The 11,621-nt window shown below is 34.9% G+C and overlaps 1 protein-coding gene across 3 annotated transcripts; it reads right to left on the bottom strand.

Moving 5' to 3' along the window:
* Positions 1 to 3,253: 3,253 nt before the first annotated feature.
* LOC108988556 (zinc finger CCCH domain-containing protein 53-like) lies at positions 3,254 to 8,058 on the bottom strand. Of its 3 annotated transcripts, XM_035690158.1 has the most exons (11): positions 7,604 to 8,058; positions 6,780 to 7,281; positions 6,062 to 6,686; positions 5,802 to 5,981; positions 5,534 to 5,713; positions 5,336 to 5,436; positions 4,992 to 5,243; positions 4,725 to 4,905; positions 4,349 to 4,555; positions 4,177 to 4,255; positions 3,254 to 4,028 (listed from the first exon to the last, which is right to left on the bottom strand). In XM_035690158.1, the coding sequence occupies exons 2-10, from the start codon at positions 7,075 to 7,077 to the stop codon at positions 4,192 to 4,194; spliced, it is 2,088 nt and encodes a 695-aa protein (XP_035546051.1). In that variant the 5' UTR covers positions 7,078 to 7,281; positions 7,604 to 8,058; the 3' UTR covers positions 3,254 to 4,028; positions 4,177 to 4,191. The 3 variants fall into 3 exon arrangements, with proteins under 3 accessions (XP_035546051.1, XP_018817399.1, XP_018817416.1); XM_018961854.2 differs by having other exon boundaries at positions 6,062 to 7,281; XM_018961871.2 differs by having other exon boundaries at positions 5,336 to 5,430; positions 6,062 to 7,281.
* Between the last annotated feature and the right edge of the window lie 3,563 nt (positions 8,059 to 11,621).

Raw genomic sequence — 11,621 nt, 5'->3', positions numbered from 1 at the left:
GGCCGACCGGTTCTTTATCGGTTTCGACTAGTTCCATACTCCGGCGGCCGGTCTGAGTCAATACCAACAGGTTTTCTCAGTTCCTATACAGCCCTAATAATTAATATCTAATTTGTTCTATTCTCAAGATAGTATATAGAGCACACATTCGCAGCACTTAAGTAGTAAAATTTGATTTATAAAATTTAAATTTTAAAATTAATATATATTTTTTAAATCAAATTATACCATATAAGTACTGTATCCAGTATGCTCTCACACTGACTTAAAAATAGAATTTTTCTTCCTCTCATATTAAATCGTTCTACAACACATACGCTCATGGTGATTATATCAGCAACTTCTCCTTCTCTTTTATAACCTACAAAGAGAGATCGAACTTTTTCGTGAAAATTAAAAACCTATGAAGTCACCGTCCATTTGTAATACCCTAATTTTGTTACTACAAAAGTTAATGTCTTCAACTTATTCTTACAAAATAATAGTTGTATATTTTTTTTGGGTATTTTATTGCAGCTCACCCACAATATCTAGTTGTCTATTTGGATCACTGAAAACACACAAATGGGCTTCTTCTTCTTCTTCACAACTCTGAAAGACTAAAGAGAGGCCCAAAAGTTTCTCTAAAAGCCTTTGGTCCGGACCTTGATGGACCCACATGAATGGGCTTTCAACTTTCAAGTCAGGTTCCAAAATATACTTGGCTAGTTTCCTTCATAGACACAAATATGTTTATAATTACTATCAAAGTTTTAAATTGCATACCATACCGGCCAGTATTTAGCGTATCGGGTAGTGATTGGTATAAAAAATACATGTGTTTTGTATTGGGTCAAATACCAATCATACCGGTACATTTCGGTCAATACCACCCAGTTTACGGTGTACCGGCCGGTTTCTATGTACCAATAGATATTTTTTTTGAAATTAATGTAAAAATTCTGACTTTTTTATAATTTTCACTCCAATTCTCACATCAGAAGATTATTTTCTTAATTTTTTTAATCCCTTTTTCTCAAAGACTGAAAATCAAATCCCTACCTCCATTTTCGTGATGAAGATAAGTAATTATTTTTTTAAATAGTTGGATTGAGAACTTAGAAATATTATTGAGTTTTATAAATATGTATTTTAACTTTTTAAGACTTGCATTAATGTTATTTTAAAATATAATTTATACATATATAATTAATTTATTATATATAGACTATTCCAAAACGATACCAATATTAAAATATTTCATTCCAATACTTTAATTAAAACGGCAACCGAAACCATATTCAAGACTTCAATTATTACACAAACATTTTTCACAACTCGTAAATAAATTTAGTTTTTTTAAACTCATAACAAAAAAAAAACACTCAAGTTAAAATTAACATTTTATTAAATTGTTGTATGACAATTGTGTAATAATATAGTTTTTTTTTTATATCATATATATATATATAGGCTCTCCTCACAAAAATCCTACCATTTTTAATTCTCCAATTTAATCCCATTTTCTTTCAGATATAAGAAGACTAGGGGTGTAACCGGTCCGGTCCGGTCCGGTTTTGGATAAAATTTAGGACCGAACCGGTATGTACCGGTTTTATATTTTTCAAAACCGATTACGCACCGGTTACCCTCTTAAACCGGTACTTCCGGTTTTACCGGTTTCCGGTCCGGTTCGGTCCGGTTTTCCAGTTTTTTAAAAATATAAATTTCACAATTTGTCATTAAAAATTTATTTATAAAAAAAAAAATTTGATTTTAAAAAAACTGTTTTATACTTTTATTAATATATTAGACTATATAATAGTATTAATATTAGACTATTGGTATAGTTATAAGTTATACATTAGTATTAGTTATAAACTTTTAATGATTTAGTATTAACATTTTATGTAATAATTTATAAATTATAATAAGAAATTATTTCATATATGAATATATATGTTATATATAAAATTTCACATAAAAATTTATAATTATACATTATATATAAAACTTATATATATTAATATTTAATATATATAAAATATTTTGTATAAAACTTATATATAAAAATATTATTTTTTATTTTTTTTAATCAACCGGTCCGGTCCGGTTCGGTCCGGTCCAAAAAATTCCGGAACCGGAACCGGACCGGAACCGGCCGGTTTTTACGTTTTAAAAACCGGTTCCGGACCGGACCGGTTCAAAACCGATAAAACCGGTCCGGTTCGGTCCAGTCCGGTTTTCCGGTTTGAGTTTACACCCCTAAAGAAGACGTCATAATTAACAATCCGTTGTCAAAATTTCACATCAGGCTAAGGGTTTTTTCTTTTTCCTTTTTTAAGTCTTTTTTTAATGTATGTTACTAATCTTTTATAGTATCATAAGTTCTTCATCCCCTAACAAATTACAATTGATTCAATTATGTGATGTCACTAAAGTTTTCTAAATTCTACGTTGATTGCGCGGTGAATCGGCAAAAGTATGGCAATGGTATAGAAATGCTGTTCTCTAGTTCATGCCGACCGACTTAGCAACACTCTGAAGTCTGATCTCTTCCTCTGACAGACGGTCACCATCGAGGAAACCCGTTTGGTCTTTCCATTACGGCCCTCTAGACTTAGTGTCATCAAATAACACCAACATTTAAAAAGACGTTTGAATTCGAAATTTATCTCAATTCATCTCATTATTATTTATTACTATTCAATAATTTTAACTCACAAATCTTATTATTATTCACAACTTATCTCATTACTATTTATAATTCATCTTAACTCATCTAAAATTATCTTCAAATCCAAACGGCTCCTAACCCTTTTTACCCCAATCCACAGTTAAACCTTTTTGCAAAAACGAACCCATGACTTCCAGTGCCATTGTTAAACTAAACAGAAAAGACATGATAACATGAACGAAGGAAAATCACACTGTAAAAAACTTTGTCCCACGTCGCAAAAGATTCTTGAAAATCCGTGCACTTTTGTCATACGTGTGAGCATCTACATCAACTTTCAGATCTGTGCCTGTCCTTTGCTGTCAAGCACAGAAAGTAAAAGCCTACAACCAATATATATATATATATATACTCACATGGGGGTGAGTGTTGGTGGGTAGGACCCACATACAAACTGGCATCCTATAAATAAGTAGGACCCATAGAGTGTCAGCCCACCCCCATGTGACATTGTGCCTTGTGGCCCTTCCTTTCTCATCTTTCCCTCCAGTAATGGCTAAAATTAAAGATAGACCCCACTAATAATGAAAAGAGAAATACCAAAAACAAAGAAAAACATTAACAAAGAGACAAATTCTTCTTGAAATTATAGAGCGAGGGAGATGGAGTAAGACCAATTAGCCTAAAAAAAACTCACTTTTTCTTTCTGGTTTCCTTTCCAAATCTCTCTCTCTCTCTCTCTCTCTCTCTCTGTGTGTGGCAACTTGAGGAGTTGATATTGTGTATAACAACTAATACTACAGATGAGAGAAATGCATTTCCAGCTGTGCATGTTACCAGGCTTGACTGTTTACCTTTCAGTCATTGTCTTCAGCCCTTTCAACTCTAATTTACCCTTTATGGCGCCACCAATGAGGCTTGTAGTTATATTCTGCTTTTCCTCTCTCACTTTTCTTCTCTCTGTGGCTCCTTTGCTTCAGCTGTACAAATGTTTGATTACACCCTAAAAACACAGACTATGAGACCAAGACTAAATATGGGCTCTTGTTTCTTCTAGGGAAACAATGGAAAGGAAGAGAAATTACAGTGCCAGAAGCTACTACTACACATGGACAGTGTGATGATTCTTTCTATGTTTCTTTCTTCTTCTTTTTTTACCTGTGGTTCAGTTTCAACTACAGAAATGAGAGATGAAAATAGTACAACAAAGAAAGGAATGGATGATCCACTTCCTTCACTGCCTTTTTACGTATGCATTTTGTATGGTAGTAAGTAGTATAATAGTATTGATGGTGTTGATGATGATGATGGCGGTGAGTGCAGGTGATGCTGACCCTCTACAGACTTTGTTTGGTTATGCTTCTCGATCTTCCTGTAAACATGAGCAAAAACAGCCAAAACAAAAGAAAAACAAAGCAAACCAACTCCATTCAGATCACATAATCACAAACTGTTTGCATTCTGAAGAAAACGAATAAACTATGCAGTTTGAACATAAAAAGAATCCAAAGTAAATTTACCTTATCATTAGGAAGCTAAATTCCAATAGGCCCACCAGTGCCAGCATACATCCCAATGGCTCCATGGCCAGAGGAGAACCTAAAATGAAAACCCATTGTAAATTACAAGTATCAAAGATACATTAACCAGGATTGTGTAATAATAGTAATTGATGGCACTGAATGGGAGTACCTTGGCAATTGACAGTTGAAAGATTTTAAGGCTGCAATATCCAATGTAGATGGGAGTACTGATGAAGTAGCCAATTTGTTAGTAGATGCAGCTGCTGAGGCATCTGGGTCATTGGCCTCGCTAGACCCATTGCCAAAGGCATACATGAAGTCTGCAGCCGCTTTAGTTGGAGATGCAAATGGGTTATCGGGGAGGTTGTGCTCCAAACTGCACTCAATTGTGAGATAAACAATCCTTCAAAAAGCTGAATTTGGAGCACCCACATGGGAAAGTACTTAAAAAACCTTGGCAAGGTAAAAAATACGAAGTTGATAAAAAATCTATGGAAAAAAAGGGTGCTTTACTAATCCCAGTCTGAATTAGGAAAGTTACATACCATTCTTGCAAATCCCTCTCCTCACGAGGAGGGCTTTGCTTCCTAGTGCCAACTCTATTGGCTTTCTCACTGTTGTCAGTCGATTCTTTGCCTGCAACAGTGGTGAATGCCATCAGCTGCAACTGCGCCTGGTCAGCACAAACACCAGCAGAAACCGCTGGCGCATCACTAGAAGATTTCTCTGCAATCGAGCAATTGCAACCCTGAAAACTCCATTCTTTTTTTAAAAAACAAAATGAAAAGTTTAGCAATATGATAGCAGCATACCTTCTACGACTTCTTGGCTGCAGTTGAATGAAGGAAAAATAGATTTTTGATTATACAGATTTGGAGAACGAGTTGGGGATGGAACAGGGCTGCCAGTGGAGAGCGCAGGGTGGTGGTTATGCTTCTTGATGTCAAGAAGCTGCAAACCCATTAACCTTCTACTTTGAAGTTCAATGGCTTGCTGCAAATCAGCTTGCTCCTCTAATTTCCTCCTCCACAGCATGTCTTGTGCAGTGTAAAACATTCTCGCTCCTTCCAGTGTTTAATCAAATTGAGAAACTCGTCAGTTGAAAATTAGCCACATATATATTACTCGTGTAAAACAAAGATAATAGCTTGCTTACCGAGCTGAAGATCATACGGGTCTCTGGTATCAACTCCAGTAGGAGTTCCCGATGGTGAGAACTCTCCCCTCTCCACTTGTTGCTGCTGTGTTTTCCTGCAACTAGCAGGTAGCGTTACTGCATTAGCACAGTACATCTAAACATCTAATTTAAGCAATGATGCGCGGAGAAGATTAAACAGGGTGAGTGTGCCCGTACTTGTCCGTGGCTTTGCCTTTCTCCTTGTAGGGCTTAACAAGCACACGAGCATCACAAACAAAATGAGGATTCCCTTTGGCAAGAATGAGCTTCACAGTCTCCGGGTAAACAAAAGTAACAAATCCGAACATTCTCTTCTGCTGGTATGGGATTCTCACATCTTGCACCGGCCCATAAATGCTTTAACAACAAAATCAAAACAATTCAGTCACGACACCAATCCATTCCACAAGCTTTGAACGTCACAGAACAACAAAACCAATAGAACCTGAAATAATTTGAGACATCTTCCTCTCGGAAAGTGCTATCAGCAGGGAAAGTCAAATAAATCTGCCTCGCTGCCGGGTTAACCATTCCAGCCCCACCATTAATTGAAAAATCGTTTCTTTCGAGCCGGGATCGCCCAAACTTGTGCATATCCTCGCCCATCATCAGAGCCGCTGCCGCCCTACATGTACTCAAAACATTCAAAACAAGGGGGAGAAAAAAACCCCAAGATTTTGCATAATACAATCTAAAGTTTTATACCTATTAGTATCAGTTTGCTGCTGCTGTAAAAGCATACTCATGCATTTCGGAGAGTACGGAAAAGAAGCTGAGGCCATGAGCTGAGAGGCTGCAGCCAATCTTTGTTGCCGAGCAGATTTAGATCTGAGAATTTCATGGCATTCATCCATCATGTCGATCTTGCTTGGTGAACCTACCATTGCAGAACCATCCACTGAATCTCCAGGCCCTCCGTGTAGGAACCTGCAGCTAGTGCCATTCTTGCAGAACCCTCTAGCGAAGTACAGACAAGGTTTCCAGCCAAACCCGGAATTGGGGTCCTCAGAGCCCAAGCAGACATCACTAACCGAGAAGCTTCTGCGGTGTACAGATCCACCCCAACTACCATATGAAGGAAAAAGCATAGGGTCGCCACCAGCACCAGTTGGACTGGAAGATAAGTCTGACTGAGTGTAAAACAAGTCTTGGTTTTTGGGGCCTAGAGTTGAGGAGCCATCGTTGAGGAAAGAAAGATGGTCTTGACGATGAAAGTCATCGATGATATCGGAGGCTCCACTTCCATAGAAGGGTAAAGAGCAAGTAGACGTGTTCATCGAAGAGGAAGAGGACGACCCGAGGGCTAAATTGATGGGACTAATCAAATCATCTGCGTTTTGAAGCTCAGACAAAGTGACCCAAGAAGCTGAATTAGCAGAAGAAGTGTTTGGAATAGTTAAAGGAGGAGGAAGATTAAGCCCACCTCGCAGCCTGGTAGGAGAGGAACTCTGTCTGGAGACACAAAGTGGGTTGCTTGAGAGGAAAGGGGATGGAGATGATGGAGTAGAAGGAGCGGACGGAGAGTTCGAGGTCAGTCCCAGGTCTTTCCGGGCTTTGAGAATTACAGAGTGGACAAGAGCTTCTGGACCAAATGCTAACCTAATCATTTCCTTTTCACCATGGTCTTGAATAAGTAGTAGACCCATGATCTTGGATGCATTTTCAGGGTCCAAGTTTTGGATTCGTGAGAAGACAATTCTTGTTGCTTCATAACCATCCATGGTTGAAAAAAAAAAGGTTGGTACTACAATTTCACACACCAAACCAACCAACCGTCAAGTTCAGTTCTTTTTTGTTCCTTTGGTCTGTGAAAGTTAAGTGTTCTCTCTCTGTCTGTACAAGTAAACCTTCCTTCTCAACTACACACAAACACTACCTAACAACTTGTGATGAATAGTAGCAAAGTGTTCATCTTTCTCTTATTCCTGCAAAATACCAACAAAAGGATGGTAAAGAGAAAGGAAAAGAAAAGAAAGTTGAGTGTAAAAATGAGCATTCCCGTGTGGTTTGATTAAAGGGAAAACAGAAGACGATGCTGAGAGTTGCCTTCGTTAAAAGGACAGAGAGAAAAGGGAAAAGAAAAAAGAAAAAAAGACGTGGTGGTTGAATTTCTCTATAAAAAAAAAAAAAAAAGTTTCAGAAACAAAAGGAGCAAGAAATGAAATAAGTGGTTAAAAATTTCCTTTTCTCTCTTCTTTTCCAAATCAAAATTAAAAACCAGCTCTGGAGTATGAGAATACGGCTTACCCATGAAAGAAGGTCTTCTATCCTTGTTACTATTCTCCTTCCCGTCAAACATAACAACAATAACAAGAGTCAAAACTTACTACAAAAGCCAGACCACCGCCTTTGTTTCAGACCGGCTGCAGAGGCTAGCTAACAGTAGCAGGAGCCCGAGGAACCATTAATTTGCTTGCTTCACTCCTGCTGCTTTTTTAGGTTCTGGGCAAAGTGGGCAGTGAACCTGAAAGCTCTCCTTTTAGATCTTCTTCTCTTTCTTTAGACTCGCTCTCTATATCCTTCTCTCTCCTTTGAATATATAAAGACCTTGTAGAAGCGGCAGTGAGTAAAGGGAGTGTGTGTTTTGTGGGGGAGGAGTTGGGTGGGTGTGGTGCTTTGAGAGGATCCAGCAGGACCAGATCTGTGCTCGAAATAATGCACGTTCACTTACCCCTAATCTCTGACAGTCTGAATTTAAAACTTCTGAATTTTTTTTTTTTGTTTTTTCTTTCTTGCTTTCTTTCCCAAGCCGTGGATACATAATCAATCAAAATCCATCTTTCTTCCTAGCTGAATTTGAGTGTGTGGGGAGTGTTGTTGGCCCAGGCGTAGGACCCATTTTCATTTGGTAGAGAGGTAGACACACGCGCCATGGGATTTGGTTGAAATTGGCTCATCATTCATGTGTTTGTTGTGGGGAAGTCAATGTTCCTCCATCTTAAAAATCAGCACATCATTTTGGGATAGTTTATTTTGATGATGTCCCACATGAGCAGCGAAGCATATGCTCACCTCCCTTTTGCACCCTTCAAAATAATTGTTATTATGATGAGGATTATATGATATTATAATGTCTAATTATGCAAGAAAGAGATAGAGATTTGTGTCTTTTGATGTGGGAAATTTGCAAAAAGTTCTTGCATTTTTGCTTTCTCAGTTCTCTCTCTCTCTCTCCAAACACTCTGACTCAAACTCTCGGACCCACGTTATAATTTACACCACAGAACTCAATCACTTTATCATCATCTTTTTATGCTTTATTACAGGTCAGTGATGTGTACAGGAGAGAGTAGGAGGAGGAGTGGTTTCCTCTTGGTGGTAACAAAAGTGGTTGCAGCATATAAATTATGGGTTTCAAGAGAGAGGACCATGGAGATGGAGCCTCCACATGGTGGGGTGGGCACTGCATTCCCATGACATGGATTCTTATGTTTAATATTAAAAGTCATATTCTTCATTGACATGAGTAAGTATTTAATAATTAGAAGATTTTTACCATCATTTTGTAATAGTTATGTAAATCCTAATACTCGAGCTCTTTTGACAAGTGCAAATGAAACCATGCATTTTGAGCAATTTCTAGCAGTCATCCATCATATCATACCAAGGTCAATCATCAAGGAATTTCAGAAATTTGACTAAGAAAATATTGGTTTCGTATCTTTTACTTGTTTTGATTTCCTATTATTACCACGCTCATCCCATTTTGCATGTCTTTGGGACGTTGCTGATCTAGCATCCTACACACTCATGCGTCATTCAAGAGTATTTCAAACCATTTTTCTGTTTCTAAGAAGCGAGCAACTAACTTTTATGTTGTCGAGGATCTAGAGAAAGAATGAATGAGGATTGAAACCGGTTTCATCTCATCATTATAATTTTTTTAAATTTTTAATAAAATAATAATATTAAAAATAATATTTTATTCAACCTTTAATTTTCATCTAAAATTATCTAATCTCATCTTACAATCCAAATGGGGCCTAGAGCCTCGTTTGTTTTTATAATTCATATCATCTAATCATTATAATTTTTTAAAATTTTTAAATGAAATAAAATAAACAGTTCAATTTGTTCAAATTTTAAAATAAAAATAATTTTAAAAAAATATATTTTAATAATATTTTATTTAATTTTTAATTTTTATTTCATCTTATCTCGTCTTATCTTATTTACAAAAAAAAAAAATGATGTGGGGTTTTCATCATCTACTTTTGTATTTTAATGTTTCTATTAATTGCATTAATGTTTAGAAAAACACATAAAAGTGTAATTCCCCAATCCTAGGATGTGTTACTGAAATTTTCACGTGCTTAGAATGCGCGTACCAATTGTCCATATACGTTGGCCCTCATGTGTCTCAAAATCTCATGCCTTTTTGGGCGGTCGGATCATATATCAATTATCAAACTGTTCTTCTCTCTGCTTTTAAAAAAAAATAAAAAAAACTGTTCTTCTCTCTGTCTATCATTTACGAGGGTCGATTAGTATTCATAAAGAGTGATTTTATGTATAAGTGCAAAAGTGTTATATAATTATTTTTAAAAAATTAATATTTATTATTAAAAATTAATTTATTTTTATATAAATTTTATATTTATTTATTTTTCAAAATAATTACACGACTATTATTAATACAACTGCCATTTCTCATATATAAAAGCAAACTAAAAACACCAAAGTTGGTACCAAATACCAATCAGACCTTACTTGACAACAAATATTTTAAGATTGTTTTTATGACCTTCTTACTAGATTTATGCCCCAAATTCCTTGCAAATTAGGTGACATATACTGCCATTTTGAAACTCATCTCAATCCTGTTTTCTCCTTCAAAAACGTCCAAATCCAACATGGGTTTGTCATGAACAGAAACCTAAGCTTCATAAGCTGACAAAATTAAATATAATTACTTTATATTTTTAATCAGTTTTTCAAATATGAGAAGGACATCATCTAGTCAATGTTTATCTATTTCTATATATGAAAAAATATTGAAACTTGCCATATTTTGCATTATTCACAGCATTTGAATGGGGAGATTAAATTAAAAAAAAGAGGGCTTGAATCTGAAGTTCTTGTTGAGAAAAATATGCAACTAGATCATGAAATGATTTTCAGGTAAAAGTGATATTCTATCCTCTTGTGTTTTTAAGTGTCACTTTTCTCACCATTAATTAGTTGTATAGATAAACATGGCTTTGTGATTTTATGTGTCTTTCTTATAGGTAAAATATCACTTTCTAAAGTACATGTGGGGGCAGATGAAGTTACTTCATCTCAGAATAAAGCCAAGGGTAATGCTATCCACAATATCTTTAGTAGTATTATCCTCTCATTATTCTCTAATGTGGCATTTAATTATTAGAAAATATTTATTATGTTCTATTTGTGGGTTAATCATTTAATATTATATTAAAAAAATATTGAAAGAATAATAGAAAAATATTAAAAATAAATTTTTTATATGCATTATATAATATTAACCTAATAAAATGAAAATGATTTATTAGAAAATAGTAATAAAGAAAAGAATCATTATGAAGGTCGCACTGGACGTTTAGGCTTGTTTAGATACAAAAATTATTTTATCTCATTTCATCACATTATTATAAATTTTTTTAATTTTAAAATAATAATAATATTAAAAAATAATATTTTATTCAACTCATCTCATTTTACTATACAAACGAATCCTAACATGCAATGAATTTAAAAAATAATAATTTATCAAAAAAATAATTATATATATATATACATGTATCATATCAAAAGTCCCTTCGATTAATGTCGTACGCAAATTAAGACAACCGAAGTAGATTGGGCAATACTGTCGTGCACTTAACATCCCTGGCCTCTCTCCACCGTCCAACACTACTACAAATTATATCAATGAAACAAACAAATTACACACTCATCTGCTGCAGATATGGTGACTTGCAATCAAGCTAATTAAACAGCCATCTTTTCAAACATCAAAAACAACCAAAAAAAAACAAAAATCATTTAAGTTAATTAGAGATGATAAGGCGCATCTTAATTGACAATTATATTTCACCAAATTTAACAAGTTTTTCTTTTGTATTTTTCTTAAATAAACAAGGGAAAAGTTCTTTGCTGCTTCCACTCTAGTTGACAGTTGGTCAATTTATTTATATATTTAGTGATTAAAAAAATAATTTTAAATGTATTGGTATATTTTTTTATTTTTAAAAAATATTTAAATATATTAAAAAAATATAAATAAAAAATTATAAAAATAACT

Source organism: Juglans regia, chromosome 5, assembly GCF_001411555.2.
Source record: "Juglans regia cultivar Chandler chromosome 5, Walnut 2.0, whole genome shotgun sequence".
Taxonomy (NCBI): domain Eukaryota; kingdom Viridiplantae; phylum Streptophyta; class Magnoliopsida; order Fagales; family Juglandaceae; genus Juglans; species Juglans regia.
Note: the sequence above shows the minus strand (reverse complement) of the source record. Positions and strands in the feature narration are given on the sequence as shown.